At 43.5% G+C, this 19,155-nt stretch overlaps 1 protein-coding gene across 1 annotated transcript; it reads right to left on the reverse strand.

Moving 5' to 3' along the window:
* Window positions 1–533: 533 nt before the first annotated feature.
* LOC308489675 (uncharacterized protein) lies at window positions 534–14,519 on the reverse strand. Its single transcript, XM_081031150.1, has 5 exons — window positions 14,467–14,519; window positions 11,607–11,705; window positions 10,647–10,773; window positions 8,526–8,627; window positions 534–5,379 (listed from the first exon to the last, which is right to left on the reverse strand). Exons 2-5 carry the CDS (start codon window positions 11,658–11,660, stop codon window positions 3,494–3,496), a joined length of 2,169 nt encoding a protein of 722 aa, XP_080887276.1. The 5' UTR covers window positions 11,661–11,705; window positions 14,467–14,519; the 3' UTR covers window positions 534–3,493.
* Window positions 14,520–19,155: the final 4,636 nt, after the last annotated feature.

Raw genomic sequence — 19,155 nt, forward strand, 5'->3', positions numbered from 1 at the left:
GGTAGGTTCATCCTTTTTTTGAGCATTATTTAGCAATAACTATCAAAATTTTACTCATGTACACACTATTATCCTGCAAGTTTAATTCTAAGTACTCATCTTATGGAGATATTTTGCACAAATGTGTAATAAATGTTCAATGATGGAAAAGAAAATAGCAACCTAAATGTCCATTAATAGAGATCAGATAAATTCAGGGAACTCTAGTATGAAATACTATGCAGCTGTTAGAAATAAGGATACAGATATATTGCATTGTCATGGGGAAATATCCATACTATACCAAGTGAAAAAAAGTCACTTCTAAAATCACGTGTGATAATGCCATATTTATTTGAATACATATATATATTCCCCCCAGAATCCCCACAAAAGGACAGGTTTTATATATATATATATATACACACACACACACATATATGTATATATATATCCTATATATATGTATGTGTGTGCATATATATACACACATATGTATATGTGTGTATATATATGCACACACATATGTATATATACATATACATCCAGTTTAATTTAAAAAAACAGGTTCATATTCACAGAAAAAAGTCTAGAATCTTTGGAATGAAGATTTATAGAGAGCCATAGCTTTCTTCATTTTTGTATTATCTGAATTATTCACAATAAACAAGTATTTCTACATCAATTGAAAGAAGTCACAGAAAATTCGGAGAAATATTGTACCTGAGTAAAGACTTAAACACCATAATAGTTATCCACAGATGATGTTGGTGAAACACAGTTCCATCCATTGCCAGTCAGATTGCCAGTGATACAGAACTTCTGGAAAGCCTCTGGCCACGTGCATGGGGACATTGAAACTGTGGGGAATATTGGGGAACAGTGTGTCTTTCCAGGACACATCAGCTCCATGTCCACTCATTTTCAATCTAGTTGTGGAGGGCGCAGCTCACTGGCCCATGTGGGAATCGAACCAGAGACCTTGGTGTTATGAGCACTGCGCTCTAACCACTGTGCAAACTGGCTGCCCTAAGACTTTCTCCCTTGGACACTATGACCTCCCTGCCAGGATTTCACTTGGGAACTGGTCAGGTGCTCAGCCTAAGACTTCTGTAGAAGGGACATTTATAAAAGTCAAAAACTGAAAACCAGGGCCGGCCTGGTGGCTCAGGCAGTTAGAGCTCCGTGCTCCTAACTCCAAAGGCTGCCGGTTCGATTCCCACATGGGCCAGTGGGCTCTCAACCACAAGGTTGCCAGTTCAACTCCTCGAGTCCTGCAAGGGATGGTGGGCTGTGCCCTCTGCAACTAGCAACGGCAACTGGACCTGGAGCTGAGCTGCACCCTCCACAACTAAGACTGAAAGGACAAAAACTTGACTTGGAAAAAAGCCCTGGAAGTACACACTGTTCCTCAATAAAGTCCTGTTCCCCTTCCCCCAATAAAATATTAAAAAAAAAACTAAAAACCAAAATGTCCAACGAGAGACTGGCTAATACATTGGTTGAATAAACATAAACTATACAAAGCCCCAAAACATCTAGTTGTTAGAGGTTACTTAATGATGTAGATATTTAATTATATGGGTAAATCATGATATTTAATGATAAGTTCTCATGATATAAAAGTTAAGTAAACATAGAAGTACACTCAACTGTATATTCAGTGTGCGCCAGATTTATTAAAGCATATATATTATATATTAAGTTTTAAACATAGTAAAAGTGTATTGAAATGTTAACTTATCTCTGAGTAGCATTGAACTTTGGATGAAATCTTCTGGATTTTTTCTAAATTTTCTATAAGAAGTATGTACTGGTTTTTATGATAATAAACATTATTTTAAGAAGGAAATATTATATGTGCAACGTGGATAAACCCTATAGTAGTTCAGAACATCGCTTCTGGAGCCACATTACTTGGGCTTGAATCCAAATACCATGACATCAGCTGTGAGACTTTGGCCACTTTAATCTCTCTGTGCCTCAGTGTCCTCATCTGTGAAATGGGACAATATAGCCTTGAACATTTAGGGATGATGGAAGAATGAAAGGTGTTCATACATACTAAGGGCTTAGAACAGAACGTGGCACACAGTAAGTTACTGAAAGCACTAGCCATTTTATGTTTGATATGGGGAAAAAATTTCATGATTGATGTTCAGTGCTGGTAAAAATATAGCAAAACTATGATCCACATACCTCCTTGTGCCAGGTGGATTAGGTTCAGCCTCTTTTGAAAGCAATCTGAAACATGTTTCAGGAATCAGGAAAATGGTTAGAGAGTCAATTCTGTTATTTCCCCTCTGGGAATTTACTTAGAGTAATAATCCACCCAAAAGGCCAGAGGAAGTGTGGAAATGCTCATTACAACATTACTTATAATTGAGAAAATTGGTGAACAACCTGTGTCAATCAGAGACTTAGAACAAAGCCAAAATGAGCAATGGATTTGTAAATTAGTCTACGTCCATCAATGAAATATCATTAGACCTAACAATGATGAGTACAAAGTGTAGGTGGTGAAAAAGGACAAAGTTCATGGTAAAATGAGGACAAAACAGGGAAGTCAAAATTGTTACTACACTCTGGTTACAGTTAAATAAAATAACATTTATTTTAAAATGATATTTGGAAGGAAATAAGAAAAAAATCAAAACAACATGATTTCTGAGGGTGGCCAAGTTGTAGGTGGGTATATGGCTTTTGTTTTATGATCCAGATTTACAAAGTTTAAAAATATAGATATGGAATACAGAGTAAAACAAAACCAAAAAGAAATACACCCAAAAATGATTAGTGGGTGTCTCTGGGCTGTGGGATTATAGGGAACTGGTATTTTAGTTCATAATTCTTTACACTTTCCAAATTGTCCTTTACAATAAGCATATGTGACTTTACTTAAAAATTTTGCTGTTATAAAAGTATGCATATTATTTTTATATTAGAAAAATACTATGTTTAAAAAATATGAGGAAAGAAAAACTTCCCTTTGGGCAAAAATAAAAAATGGTGCTTAATAGGGCAATTGCTTTGTAAAGCATATATCCTCGAAATGGAAAATAGAAAAAATAGGACATAAAAAATAGCTGTAAACATGTGAAACGTATTCAGTGTTTAAGCCAACTGCAGATTTTTAGGTGAAATTTGTATCTTAAAGTTTTAAAAGGAAACTAAAATCATCGAGCACTTATGTTCAGCTACATATATTTGAGACTTTTACTCTAAAGCGTTAATCTTTACAGTTATTTCTTTTTCCTGGAATTTTCAGGCTCCAAATGAAAGAATAATCAATACACTTATAAAGCTCAGAGAGATCTTATTAAAGATCCCAGATATAGTTGCATACCATTTAGATCACCACCTGGGGACACTGTAAGGTTGAAAAATAGGGGGGAAGTTGAGATTTTAGGGGAAAGCTACTAAAATGATCAGATAAATTGTATCATCCTCCTTCTAGGAACAGCTGAACCGAACCCAATAGTAGAACCACCAATGTGTCACATTCTCAGACTTTCTAGTCAGCATGAGTTCTCTGATGACCAGCAAGCTGTGTGTTCCAAGCAAAGGCTTTCTCAAAATCATCACAGACGTATGTGTTGTGTATGGTGTGACGTCTCTGGTGTTGAGTCAGGTGTGAACTCCAGCTGAAATCCTCTCCACATTCTTTATATGCATAGTGTCTGCCCCCTGTGTGAATTTTCTGGTGTTGAATGAGGTGTGAGATCTGGGTATAGGTTTTCCCACACTTGTTACATTTGTAGGGCTTCTCTCCAGTATGAATTCTCTGATGCTGAATAAGGTGGATGCTCTGGTTGAAGGCTTTTCCACATTCCTTACAGGCATAGGGTTTCTCACCAGTGTGAATCCTCCGATGCTGAGTGAGGGATGAGTTATGACTGAATGTTTTTCCACACTCCTTACACTTATAGGGCTTCTCGCCTGTGTGGATTTTCTGATGTTCGATAAGGTGGGTGCTCCGGCTGAAAGCTTTCCCACACTCACTGCACTTATAAGGTTTCTCTCCAGTGTGAATCCTCTGGTGTTGAATGAGGTGGGAAATCTGGGTATAGGCCTTCCTGCAAACGTTACACTCATAGGGCTTCTCCCCAGTGTGAATCCTCTGGTGGCGTGTCAGGGAAGAGTTCTGGCTGAAGGTTTTCCCACATTCATTACATTTGTAGGGCTTCTCGCCGGTGTGAATCGTTTGGTGTTGAGTAAAGGATGAGGTGTGACTGAAAGCCTTGCCACACTCATTACATATATAGGGCTTTTCCCCCATGTGAATGCTCTGGTGCCTCATGAGGTGGGAAATCTGAGTATAAGCCTTCCCGCACTCGTTACACTCATAGGGCTTCTCTCCAGTATGAATTCTCTGATGCTGAGTCAGGGAAGAACTGTGGCTGAAGGCCTTGCCACATGCAGAGCACTCGTAGGGTTTTTCTCCTGTGTGCACCCGCTGATGCTGGGTCAGGGATGAGCTGTGACTGAAAGTTTTTCCACACTCGTTACACTTGTATGGTTTCTCTCCAGTGTGGATCGTCTGGTGCTGGGTCAGGGAGGAAGTGTGACAGAAAGCTTTGCCACACTCACTGCATTTGTAGGGTTTCTCCCCTGTGTGGATTTTTTGGTGCCGGGTAAGGTGGGACACCTGTGAATAAAACTTCCCACACTGGTTGCATTTATAGGGTTTCTCCCCGGTATGGCATCGCTGGTGTTTAATGAGGGAGGAGCTCTGGGTGAAGGCTTTCCCACATTCCTTGCATTGGTATGGTTTCTCTCCAGTGTGGATCCTCTGATGCTCGGTCAGCGACGAGCTCTGAGTAAAGGTCTTGCCACATTCATTGCATGCGTAGGGCTTCTCTCCTGTGTGAATGATGTGGTGCTGAATGAAATACGAGCTATTGCTGAAGGCCTTCCCGCAATCCTTACACTTGTAGGGTTTCTCTCCAGTGTGAATTCTCTGGTGCAGGATATAGTCCGAATGGTAAATAAAAGCTTTCCCACATTCCATGCAGTTAAATGGTTTGTTTTCTATGGAAGTCCTTTGGCGTTTCAAGCTCTTTTTTGGTCCATTCCACTTCCGAGGCCTCTCTCCCCCAGGTACTCTGTGCTTCCTGATGAAGGCTGAAGACCGCCTGAAGCTTTTTCCAAGCTCATTACAGCCAAGGCCTCTCTCCCCACAGGTGTTTTCCTTAGGAGAAGCAAAAAAACACCTCAAATGTCTCTCCTGCTTTCCCAGTTCCTCCAACGGATGGCCACATGTCTGCAATTCCCCCATCCTGGTATCTCCAAGCACTGCCCTTAAAATTCCCTCCATCTTTCCCATTGGGGAAGCTGTCTCTTCAGAAATAACCATTTTTGGCAGTGTCTCCTGAGTAGTTGCTGAGCTTGTCTCCAACTCTAAAAGAAATGGAAAATATGACTATCATCTGTTCCAGGACAAAGGAAGGTGATTATTTAGAACATTTAGGCATTGTAAAATTAAAAAGAAAAATTTCAAAATTTATGTTTCTATTTCAAAAGGCATATAAGGTAGATAGATTCATGTGACACAGAAGGACAGTCTCCGTATATTGTAAAAACAAAAAGAACGGAGTTACAAAACAGTGTATGTGCACAGTGGTTTATTAGCCATAATATAGAATACAGTTTTACAAATCAATAAGAAAAAGAGAAACCATCTAATAAAAGAGTGAAGCAAGAATTTGAACAGACATTTTGCAGAAGAAAAACAAGTGGCTGATAAATATATAAAAAGATGCTCAACATCAGTAATAATCCAAAAATCAAATTACTCAGAGCCATTTGACACTTTTTAGATTGAAAATTTAAAAATATCCCATGTTGGCAAGTGAATTGTATGATAAGTGAATATGTAAGGGAATTTCACTGACTACAGTACATATTTGAAATGTTTTATTTATTTTAAATATTGAACAGTAATTTTTTTGCTAGGCGATCACAGTGAAAAGTAAATATCCTTCCTTCCTTTGCTTCTACACTGTTTGTAATTGGTGAATCCTAGAGATTTTCTATATATTCATATGTGTGAACATGTATGTGTATATGTGTGGTGGAATGGGGGATTTTTAATTTATTGTTTATTTATTTTTTTAATTTTTATTTATTTTAAGTGTGTTTTTCCAGGACCCATCAGCTCCAAGTCAAGGAGTTGTGTCAATCTAGTTGTGGAGGGCACAGTTCACAGTGGCCCATGTGGGGATCGAACCAGCAACCTTGCTGGAAAGAGCATCACGCTCTAACCAATTGAGCTAACCGGCTGCCCCTATTGTTTATTTTTTTTTTGTGGTAAAATATACATAACATAAAATGTACCATTTAAACCATTTTAAGTGTACAGTTCAGTTGCATAAGTATGTTCACACTGTTTGCAACTATCACCACTATCCATCTTCAGGACTTTTTCATTTTCCCAAACTGAAACTCTGTACCCATTAAACACTAACTCTCCAATTCTCTTCCCCCCAGCCGCTGGCAACCACCATTCTACTTTGTTTCTATGAATTTTCCTACTTTAGGTACTTCATGTAAGTGAAATTATACAATACTTGTTCTTTTTATACTAGCTTATTTCACTTAGCATAATGTCTTCAAGGTTCATCAATGTTGTTATTATTTACTTTTGTAATTAAAAATACAGTAGATATATTAGGGTAAAAATACTTGAAGGAATCACATTAAAATGTTAAATGTGAGGCCAGCCCGGTGGCTCAGTAGTTGGAGCACCGAGCTCCTAACACCAAGTTCGCCGGTTCGATTTCCACATGGGTCACTGAGCTGTGCCCTCTACAGCTAAGATTGTGAACAATGGCTCTCCCTGGAACTTGGGTGCCGTGAGCAGCTGGAGGTTGGTGTGTGTGAGCTGCCTCGGGCTGTTGCGTGCTGCCATGGGCTATCCTGTGCTGCCAGGAGTGGCCATGGGCTGCTGTGAACTGCTGTGAACGGCCACCAACTGCCTCAGCTGGGGGGAGCAAGTGCAAGGCTCATAACACCAGCATGGGCCAGGGAGCTGTGTCCTACACAACTAGACTGAGAAACAACGGCTTGAACCGGAGTGGGGTGGAGGCAGAAAAAGGGGAAAAATATTAAATGTGAATTTTTTTTGAAAGATAAGCAGGATTATGAGATTTTCATTTCTTGTTTTATTCTTATTTAGATTTCCAAAGTTTCTATGATGAACACGTACAACTTTTGTTTGATCAACAGATAACAATAAATATTAAATTTATATGAGTTTAACAGCATAATCTTGCAATTTGGAGAAAGGGAGACATAAAGATGATAAGCAGGAAACAAAACCATTTGGGATGTGTTGAAGGGAATTGATTTTTTTTGATGCTAGTAGATTTGTTCAGGGACACCCATCAATTGCTTAATTGTCATGTACCAACCACAGTACTGGGGTGGGTGACTATGCTCAACAGGACATCTGACCCTTGCCCTCAGAGAAAACGGAGAGGCAGGCTTGTACTCAGACATTTTAAACATATCCTCCATGTCTCCTTAGCATCCCTGCCTTTGGAAAACCACTGCTCCCCTTTCCATGTAGTCTTGGTGAAGCTGTTTATCATAGTTTCCTGCACCCGGCACCTCATGAGACCCAGACCCGGCCAATCAGAATACCCCTTCCTGCAGACCATAGTAATTGGTTCAAGATCCAAACAGAGCCAATCAGAGTCTTCCCTGAAATTGATATATGGTGTTGCTAGGCAGAACATAAGTTTGAGACTATGGGCAGCCATATTGACTGCCACGTGGAAAGGCCTGAAGATAGACTGAAGCTAGAAACAGACAGAATCAACATATAGAGGTAAGAATTGAAGGAGAGAGAGAATGAACAAGTGAGCCCCGATAACACCATTTACAGCTTTAGATCTATCTATGCCTAAAGTCTCAGACTGCAACACTTTCCACTTATATGGGTCAAAAAATATCTAATTTTGCTTAAGCTATTTTGATTCTTTATATGCAAAAGAGTCCTAACTAATACATCAGGTAATTATAATAATTGTAATAGAATTATTATTATTATTATTGCAATAGGTGACATTTATTAAATGCTTAGTATGTATCAGGCTTGTTCTATTAACTTATTTACTCCTCAAAATAAATTCAGCGCGGTGGACACTTTTCGTATCCCCACTATACAGATAAGGCCCACTTCTAGGTCTTTACACAGGCTATTCCTAACAAATGATAATAATGATAACCAGTGTAGCCAATTCTGACAGGGGGCAGGGGGTGACTGTGTACCAGGCACTGGGTTACACTCTGTGAATTCATTTCTTCTTCCCAAATCTAGGTACTATTACTGACTCCATTTTGCAGATGAGAAAATTGAGGCACAGAGAATCTAAATGACTTGCCCAGAGGTCACAGAGCCAGGAAGCAGTGGGGCTGAGATTTGAACCCAGAGCCTACGATGATGGCCTGTGTATTATGCTGCCTCATTCTTGAATGACCATCACTGGTCATGACAAATGGGGTAGGAAGACGGCTCGCACCTGCTGGACATCCTCACCCACCTGGACACGTAACTCTCTGGGCTTCTCTCTTCTGCATCCTGGGCTCTTCACCTCTCTCCAGACGGGAGATCACGTCGGGTTTAGAACCAGGAAGGCCTGCCCCTGGGAAAGACATGAGACTTGGCCGTGGGTGCCACAGTCACAGGGAGGCCTCAGTCCCTGGGTCTGCAGGTGAGGTGCACACACTGGGTGCCTAATGATTAGGCACTTCAACGGTCAATGCAAGATTAATTTATTGAGTGCCTACTACATTCCAGAGAGAGCCTGAGCCCCAAGGTTACTGTTTAAGGCTCTGACTCTGCTGTTCAAGCTAAGTGCAAAATATACCGCATATCTCAGATGAAGAAAAATATAAATTATCTCATTAATAATTTTCATATCGATTATGATTTCAACATGTGCTGAAATGATCATATTTTGGATAGATGGGATGAAACAAAATACGTTACTAAAATTAATTTCATCTGTTTCTTTTTACTTGTTTTTCCTGCTTCCTAATTTCTCTTTTCCTGCAGCACAGTGAACAGGGTCCTCCCAAAATTATGTCCACAGGAACCTCAGAATGTGACCTAATTTATAGGGGCTCTGCAGGTGTAATCAGTTAAGATGAGGTCCTACTGGTTTAGGGTGGGCCCTAAGTCCAACGACTTGTGGCCTTTTAAGAGGAGAGACAGACAGATACATAATGGAGGGGGAAGGGCCATGTAAGGTGGAGGCAGAGGTTGGGGTGACGCAGGTACAAGAAATACCAGGATTGCCAGGAACCTCGAGAAGCTGGAAGAGGCAGGAACAGATTCTCCCCTATAGCCTTCAGAAGGAGCATGGACCTGCCCACACCTTGGTTTTGCACTCTGGCTTCCAGAACGGTGAGACAATAAAGTTCTGCTGGTTTAAGGCACCAAGTTTGTGCTTATTTGTTACAGTAGCCCAAAGGAAGCTAACACATCTCCCTGCTGATTATTCTGATGAGTAGACAAACATGCTAACAGCTCCCACCTTAAAGACATGCCTTCTTCTGACCGGAGAAGAGCGAGGGAGGGAGAGAATGGAAGGTGATAAAATGGAGGACACTGGCAGGGGCCAGGTCACATAAGTGTATGAAGGAGTTAGTAAAGGCAGCACCCAGGATATGGTCTGGTGACTGGCTGGGTAGGGGACTATCCTTGAGACGGGTGAATCTGAGGAGGAATGGGTCTGGGGGCCATGGTGAGCTCAGTGGGGATAAGAAAAATGGGGGCCAGGACCTTCCCAGGAAGGTGGTTCTCCGGGAATATATTGTTTGTCCTGCAAAAGTATGTGAGTGAGGAGAGCTGAGGACAGAGCCTTCATACCACCATAGCTTACAGGGAAAAGGAGAGACAGGAGCCAGAAAAAGGAAACGAGAAGTGAGAGATGTATGGAGAAGGAAAGACAGAGCAGAGAGGAGGCTGGAGTGAGATCTGGGGCAGAGGGTGAGGCCTGAGCAGAGCCGGCCTGTGGAGACAGAGAGGAGGGGACATGCGGTGAGTCAGGGGCCGGGGGGGAACAGGGCTGGACCTGATGGCCTGTCAGTAAGGGGAAGGAGAAGGAGAGGATGGTGCCTGGGGTTCTGCTCTGGGGCCTGGGGTATGTGGGGCCAACCCACATGGGTACCCGGAGTGGGAGAGCAGGTCAGTGTGGAGACACTGAGCTCAGGGTAAGTGTGGTGAATGTGAGGGGTCTTGCGGGAGTGTGGGAGGGGGGTGAGTGGACAAGCGTGGGGCTCGGGAGGTACATTTGGGGAACAACGTTTATATGCTCTGGGGAAAAGATTCCAGGATGGAGCCTGTTGACAGGGGAGCACCTGGAGTCTCAGATTCCAGAACAAGCATTCCAGCGTGGAGCCTGAGGTCACCACATGAGGCGAGGGAAGCATGAACAGAGGGTGGGACACAGGCAGAAGATTCTGAGGGACAGGCAGAAAACTCAAGGCCCTCAGGAACGCTAGGACTGTAGAGAGGCCGGTGGAGACAGAGAGGAACAGAGGCCAGCCGGGAGGTACCGCTGAGGGTATCACATGACCCCAGTGACCGCCCACGTTAAGCAGTGGGAGGGCAGAAGGGGCATCATGCCTCTTCCTGAGACGCAGGGGTGGGCCCTTACCCAGTGAGAGAAGGTTCTGGTAGTTCTCCAGCATCACGTCCCGATACAGCTCCCTCTGGCCAGGCCCCAGCCAGCCCCACTCCTCCACAGTGAATTCCACCGCCACATCCTGGAAGGTCACTGATTCCTGCAAGGGCCAATGTGACACAGGGGAGGAGCGCATCCTGCCAGAACTCTGGGGTGGGTGAAGTCACGGGTCAAGAGCCTACCACTTGCTCGCTGGGCTGGAACATTCTGACTTGGCAGATTTAGGACAATTGACTCAACGGGCCCACAGGAATGTGAAAAGTCCAGGGCAGCCGTTAGCCTGCAGGCACCTCGGTAGAAAGTCTAATACGGGCCCCCTTTCCCATGACTCTTTACTGCCATCTGTTGGAAAATGGTTATAATACACCAATTATTTTAGTACATGACCGTTGACTGCCATCTGTGTGAAAATTGCCATAATAAAAACACCAGTGTAGGAGGTATAAGATGCAAATCTCATACCTCAGATGCCACTGAGATGAGGCACCCTGTGCAGTGCCTACCCTACACATCTCCATGGGGCAATCAGAAGAAACATTTAAAAAAAAATCAAGCCATTGAGTGAAAGAGCCACATACGAATTCCTAAGTTGCACTCCATCCCAGGCACCAACTCTGAGCCCAACCCCCATTCCTGTCTCCAAGGATAAGGCTCAGGGGTGAAACAAAATAAGCCACTGCCCATTTCACCTGCTAAACAAAAGGCTGCCGAGCGTTAGATAATTGATTTTCAGACCATGTCACAATGTTCCAGCTCAGAGTGTCCTGTCACCTCTCCCCGCCAACTCACACCTAGCAGCCCCAGAGCTCCTCCCATTACAGCCTCTCTTCCAGTAATGGGAGGGGCAGAAGATCTTCAGGCCACAGACAGAGATGGGGATGGCCCTCTAGGGTCCACAAAGTCATCTCAGGGCAGAGGGAAACCCAGCCTCACCTGGTCCTTAGCGGTTAGGGTCCTGGTGGCCATGGCTGGGTCTGTGGCATGCATCTCCAGGAGAAAAGGCCAGGCCTTAATCTGCAGAGCTGGAGGAGACTGGAGCAGAGACCTGGGGTCATTTCTGACCCAGAGAGACAGACAGACACTTTCCCAAAGAATCCTCGTGACAGAGGGGCCCCTGAAGCAGGAGTAAAGGCTCAAGACAGGCTGCCTGAGGTCTCTATTCTGTAACAACAAACACTAACAATCAGGAGGTTCAGCTCACTGCACCCACACAACAGCTCTCAGAGAAGTAACCACAGTTATCTTCAGATGAGGAAATCAAGGCACAAGAGGTCAAGGCCCTTGCTCAAGGTCATAGTGTTCACAGCAGGATTCAAATCCAGAATCTGGCTGCAGAGCCAACCCCTCTTTTGTTTTCTTATAATTGTTCTTGTGGTGAAATACATATAACATAAAACATACCATTTTCACCATTTTAAAGTGTACAATTCAGTGGCATTTGGTACATTCACAATGTTGGGCAACCATCAGTTACCTCTATCTAGTTCCAGAACGTTTATCATCATCACTTTAAAAGGAAACCCTGAACTGTTAGCCAATCACCACCCAATCTCCTTGGTACCCCTCTCTTCCCACATCAGCCCCTGATAAGCACTCATCTTTCTGTCTAAATAGATTTCCCTACTCTGGACATTTCATATAAAGGGAATCATACAATATGTGGCCTTTTGTGTCTGTCTTCTTTCACTTCACATAACACGTTCAATGTCCATCCAGGTTACAGCACATCTCAGTGCTTCATTCCTTTTCACGGCTGAATAACATCCCACTACACGGATGGACCACGTTTTGCAGAGCTCCTTCTATCTGTCTTACAAACCCTGCTTAAGGATCCTGGGTTCCTGCTAAAGATGTTGTTTAAAAAAGAGTTCCATCTGCTGAAATAAAGTTTCAGAATCCCTGCCAAAGAGACGTTGGTGTTGGGGTGGCCGGTTCGCTCAGTTGGTTAACAGAGTGTAGTGCTAATAACACCAAGGTTGCTGGTTTGATGCCCACACATCAAACCACACATAAGGAGGGTGAGCTGCACCCTCCTTAAAAAAAAAATTTAAAAAGAAAAGTTGGTATTCAGACTGTGGTCATCCAATTCGTTCATCAAATAGTCTCTGGGCCTCATGTGAGTGACAGGATCCATTTTGCCATCTGTAGATAGAGATGAGTGAGTTGCAGCTCCACCCACTGCCTGTGGAGGAGACAGGCCTGGATATAGACCAGGTGAAGGGCTGAATAGTAGACCCAAAAAATATCTTTGGAATGAACAGCGATGTGATTAAGTTAAGCTTCTTTAGGTGGGAAGGTTATCCGGGATTATCTGGGTGGGCCCTGGCTTTGAAGCTGGAGGAAGGGGTCACACCTAAGGAAAGGTGGTGTCCAGAAGGTGGAAAAGGCAAGGAAACAGAATCTCTCCCCTGGAACTTCTTGGAGGGAGGAGGCTCTGCTGACAGCTTGATTTTAGCCCAGTGAAACCCGTGTCAGATTTTTGACCTTCAGAACTGTAAGAGAATATATTTACATTGTTTGAAGCCACTGAGTTTGTGGTAATTTGTTACAGCAGCAATGGGAAACTAATACAGTCCAAAAATAACAAAATTCAGAGCCTCACATGTGTTTCCAGGGAAACAGCCAGCACATATACCCAACTAAGCAAGAACACACACACCTAAAGGCTGAAACCAGCTGGTGGAACTTTGAGGTGGAAATACAGAACAGTCTTAACTCTCTCCCCACAGGTTACTTATCACAAAAAAAAGAGGGTAACTTAAGGATGTTGGAACCTGGCAGACACCACCTTAGCCAAGCGATCAAGGTTGACATGAACAGTGATGGGCAAACCAAAATCATGGGCTTCTGATCTGATAAGAAGGACATAACATCACTTCTAAGTTATTCCTGCCAAAAGCATGTAACCTAAATCTAACCATGAGGAAACACTGAGCAAATCCAAACTGAGGGACATTCCTGAAGTACAGAAGATCTGTAACCTTCATAATTGCCAAGATCATGAAGGTCAAAGAAAGACTGAAGAACTGTTCCAGGTGAAGAGACTAAAGAGACCTCAGGACCAATGCACTGCATGATACCGGATTTTCTTCTGCCATTAAGGACATTGTTGGGACAAGAGCAAAATTTGAAGGAGACTTGTGGATTAGCTAATAGTATTGTATCCAGGTTAATCTCCTGATGTGATCATGGTGCTATGGTTTTGGAAGAAAATGACCTTATGTTTAGAAAAAACACAGAGACTGTTGGGGGCGTGGAGTGCGCAGAGACCCAGAAAGAAGAGAGGGAGGCAGAACGGGGTTGAGGTGCTGGTGGGCAGATCAGAGAGAAGAGATGCTCAGGATAAGGAACATGCAGACCGAGGGCGTGACTGTGCAGAGTACACTGGCGTGTTCGGGTCAGGCATCCCTGGGTGTGACCCTAGGTCAACCACTTATTAGTATTGTGACTTGGGAGAAGCCGCCGAGTGTCCCCAAGTCGGTTCCTTCACATTCGAAGCGAGGAAAGGTACCTACATTCTCCCTCCTAGGGAATCGCAGCGATCCCGCGCTCGGCCAGACTCCTGGCAAACAGCAGGTGCCCAATTCCTGCGCGCCGAGACTGTGCCAGTCGCGCAGACGGCAGGGGGGCTGAGGCCGCCTCGCGAATGACAGGAGGGGGCGGGGCACCGCCCACAGCGCCCTACCCCCTCCAGCTCAGGCGCGGCTGCGTCCGCCCGCCGAGCGCCCGCCCCTCTGCGTGGCCCGGCCCCCACCTGCAGGCTCCCGCTCGGGTCTGCCAGGTCGGCACTCACCTGTGCGCCCACTTGGGTTGCGTCGGGAGGCCAGGCCTTCCCTCCCTCCGGCGGGCCGCGGAATGAGCCTGCGCAGTCGGAACTGTAAGTCCTGGTACTTTAAACGCGGCTTCGCAGCTTGACTACATTTTCCAGAAATCATTGCGGCTCGCGCTCCTCCGGGCCTATGGTCTCTGAGGACTGGGAACGCGGGGAAATGGAGTCTGGGAATAGAATGTGGCGCGAGGAAAAGAATGCTCTACTACTCAGCTGCTCTGCAGTTGGAGGAAATACGGTATTTGGGAAATGTCTGGCTGTATTGGCACCGCGAATATCCCCATTTTAGCCAGAGGTTTTTCACTGCCCTCCACTGGAGACAATGTCAGTCTATTTAATCCATCGAATCCAAATTTCTCCTACCACACCCGAAGTCTGCAGGACACATAAAAGTTGAACCCCATCTATTAGGTTGATGCAAAAGTAACTGCGGTATTTGCAATTATTTTTAACCTTTTAAACCGCAATTACTTTTGCACCAACCTAATAAATTGATGGTGAATGAATTGAGCCTCTGTCACTTAATTGCTCAACTTTCCTGGGCACCCACCTTCCTGTATGCCTCAGTTTCATCTCTCACCTCTTAAAGGGCAGTGTGGTAAAGGAAATAGACCCCTATGGAAGGAGCTAGGTGATGTATGTCCCGGAATGCAAGAACCGGTCAGTATTAGGCGATTATGTAATTCATCTATTGATATATAAAAATAATACAATCATATGCATGGGTATGAGAAGGGTTTTGAGACATTCAGTAACCAGCCATTTCTATTTGAACGTATTAAGAATAAGGCCCAGGGGCTGCCGGATGGCTCAATTGGTTAGAGCCCGAGCTCTGAACAACAGGGTTGCCAGTTCGATTCCCACATGGGCCAGTGAACTGCGCCCTCCACAACTAGGTAGGAGGACAACGATTTAGAGCTGATCTGCCCCAGAGATACGCACTGTTCCCCAGTATTACCCAATAAAATTAAAAAAAAAGAATAAGGCCCATATTGAACAGTAATGACAACAATTTTAAGGAGTTACTGGCCTCTCCTTGGTTTTAATTATATACATATAGTCAAAACCCCAAATTAGGCTTAATGGTAAAACACCAAAATATCCTCTATTAAAGTCAAAAACAAAACAAAATGTCCACTATTAGCACTTTGGGAAGAACCAGCAATATAGTTAGAGAAGAGAAGGAAAAACATCATTGAATCAGAGAAATCCAAGTTTTCATCCTTCTTTGAATATGACTGATATCTCGGAAATCAGAGAATCAATTGAAACACTAAGGTAAACAATAAGATAATTCTGTAATATTACTAGGTACTAGGTAAAATTAATCAATAAAAGCCAATAGGTACAGCATAGGGAATATAGTCAATAATATAGTATGGAGTCAGATGGGTACTACCTATGTATGATGTCAGATAGGTACTAGACTTACTGGGGTGATCATGTCATAAGGTATACAAATGTCTAATCACTATATTGTACACCTGGATCTAATATAACATTGTGTATCAACTATTGAAAAATATTACTGAAAATTAAAATTAAAAAACCAATAGTTTTCTCTTTTCAAACAACAATTATGAGGAATCTAATAAAAAAAAAGGCTTATTTGGATTTTAGTTCCATCTTTACCTAATAGATTTTAATCTTTTGGTGATCTCGGGCATTCTCTTCCACTATCTGCACCTAGGTTTTCTTCTCTATAATCCCACACTGAAATAGTGTGTGACAGAGACTGGATAGCTCTTTTCCAAATCCTTTTCTGTACTTCCTGTGCATTCAGCCATGCTAAATTTCCCAGCCTCCCTTGTAATTTGGGGTGGCCATGTAACTACAAAATAAAATGGCCAATAAAATGTGAGCAGAAGTGACATGCATGCCATGCCCATACCTGACCCTTTAAAACCTCCCACTTGTCACTCTCCACAGTCTTTTCTGCTGATGTAGATGAAGCGTGTAACCCTGAAAGTCACATTTTGCAGATGGAAGGTCCCTGAATTGTCACTTGGAGGTAAGCCATCTCCAATCAGAAACAAAATAACAAAGTTATTTTCAATTATATGGACTCAGGGGATGGGTTACATAAATGGCGGTACATCTTGCCCTTGAAACGTTATCGAGTCCTAAAATAATTTTGATGACCAATGGAAACAAGGGGAAATGCTTGCAAATGAAAGTTAAAAGAAAAAAAATCACAAAGTTATATAACTTTCATGTTTATACAGATGTAAAATATAGGTATGCACATCAGTAAAAACTAGATGAACCATTGACAAAATGAAATAAAAAATACTCCTACATTCCACCCTGCATACCAGCCGTGAAGAATTACTTATATCTCTCTGTCCCCTCGAGGCTTCTGTATTTTGTGTTCTCTCTATTTGGAAGAGCCCACCTCACCCTTTGCCTTCATCAGTCACAATCATGTCTTTTACTCCATTGGTTCTTATCTTTCAAATTACAGACAAGGTGATACCTCAGCTACATTCCTTCCCTGATTACCAGGCTGGGTTGGAGGCTCTTCTCTGAGCTCATACAATATCCTGGACTATCACCATCAAGCACATATGTGTATCACACAGGGTCCTAACTGCTTGTAACCATGTCTTTATCATGTACCCTAACACTGGCAATAGTGATTGGTTCAAGGAATGGGCCCAAGACCCAAGCAGGACCAATCAGGACCCTTCCCTGGGACTGCTATATGAACTCAGTTGCAACTGTGCTATTTGCTTCAGCCAATAAAGTGCAGATGAAAGTGACACACGTCATTGAGCTCATTTAACTTGCATGACCACCCTGTGAAGAAGGCATTGCTCCCCCATTTTACAGACAGGGACACCGAAAGGGAAGATTTCTGTAACCCACCCAAGGTCCAGCGCTAGTCAAGGACAGAAGCGGGATTTGAATTCAGGTCCAGCCCATACGTGCAACCACTAGGTTTTACTCCTCCCAAGTTCATCCTGTCTCTTTTCCTTGTATCATGATTACTGGGAATGCCCCAAACAGAAGCTACTCTATTAGCCAGGGTTCTGGAGTCAAGGTGGCGTGGAGCAGAGCCTCAGCTGCCCTGTGATAGGCATGGCATACGAATGAGAAGTAAACCTTCATTGCTGTAAGCCACCGAGCTATTGGGGGTGTGTGTGGTGTTGTAGCATAACTACATTATTCTGACAGCCATCTCCTAAAGCCTTGACGAGGCTTAAATTTGGTATTGTATATAAGTCAATCAGCACAGTGCATTGCAGGTAGTAAGGGCTCAATTACTCTAGGACCCTGTAACAAAGGCTGCATAGCATAACTGTTAATCCCACTTATTTGTTGTGTGAAAATCATTAACCTCTTTGTGCCTCCATTTCCTCACTGTACAGAGGGAGAAAATAAACACCCTCTTCACTGGGTTATGAGATTTGAATATGTTGATATAAGTAAAGCCATTAGAACAGTATGTGACAGAAAACACCATCTACGTGTTTGCTATCAATATTATTAACAATGTCATTAATCGTTCTCACCTCTTGACCTTCATACTTGCTGTTACCTTTGTCCAGAATGTCCTTTTGCCTGTACTTATTTTGGAAAACTACTTTTTTTGCAAAAACAAGTTCTTACAGCCATTCATTCCTCCTCTGTGAAACTTTCCCCTGTTCTCACCCAGCCCAGCAGGAGGTGGCAACTCCTTCCCTGGGTCCCCCCCAGGAACCTCTCAGTATACTAGCGCTGATATTGATATTGTAATTGTTGTAATTATTTGATGACTGTCTCTCCTGCCGCAGACTCTGCACTCTTCGGGAGCTCTCCTCACGCTATATTTGATGCACAATTTATCCATTTACTGCATTTTGCATTGCTCCTAGGAAATTCCCAGGAAGTTAAGGGAGTGGCTGGATCAGTAACCTGAAGACATTTTACAAACCAAAATAACACTGCTCCCTAAGCAAAAAGCATTCAGAAGCCACCAGCTTGCGACCCCCAAGCTAGAGCCTTTCCTAGAGTGGGTTTCCGTGAGGCCACCAGTTTGATGTGTGTGTCTGCAGTAGCCCCGCCCCCGGCCAGCTATCGATGACGTCATGCACCTCCGGAGCGATGTCGTTAAGGCGACCTGTGTATGTAGCCTCCAGGGAAGTGCGCCTGCACTGGAGAGGGGGGCGAGGGGAGGAGACGGTGGACAGACAGTCCAGAAACTACCATGACCAGAATCCTCTCGATTGGAGCCGAGCCTATTTAAGAGGTTGGAGCCACTGCTCTATCTCTTCAAAACCTCTCCACTCAAAGCGCGCTCAACTGCGCAGGTAACAAAAGTGGTGTCTTGGCAACGGGTGGCTGGAACGAGGAAGTCAAGGTTTTGGCTAATCAGAAGTCGAGTTCTACAGGCACATCTCCTACCTTTAACTACACTGGGATGATAGTATCTATGGCAACAGACTTATTTGCGGGAGGCAGAGGTTTCTGGGAAATGTAGTTAATGAGGGAGTCCAGCGGGTTCCATCAACACTTAGAACTTCCTTTGTTATATCTAATACATACATATGTATATATGTATGTATATATGCAATATCCAATCCTAGATGTTTCCCCGTCACCTCACAATTGTGTCTTGGTTGGTCTGCAGTATTTGAAAAAAATTAGTTGCCTACAACTGCTTTAATGGAA

This window comes from Rhinolophus hipposideros (genome assembly GCF_964194185.1).
Source record: "Rhinolophus hipposideros genome assembly, chromosome: 21".
Lineage (NCBI taxonomy): Eukaryota > Metazoa > Chordata > Mammalia > Chiroptera > Rhinolophidae > Rhinolophus > Rhinolophus hipposideros.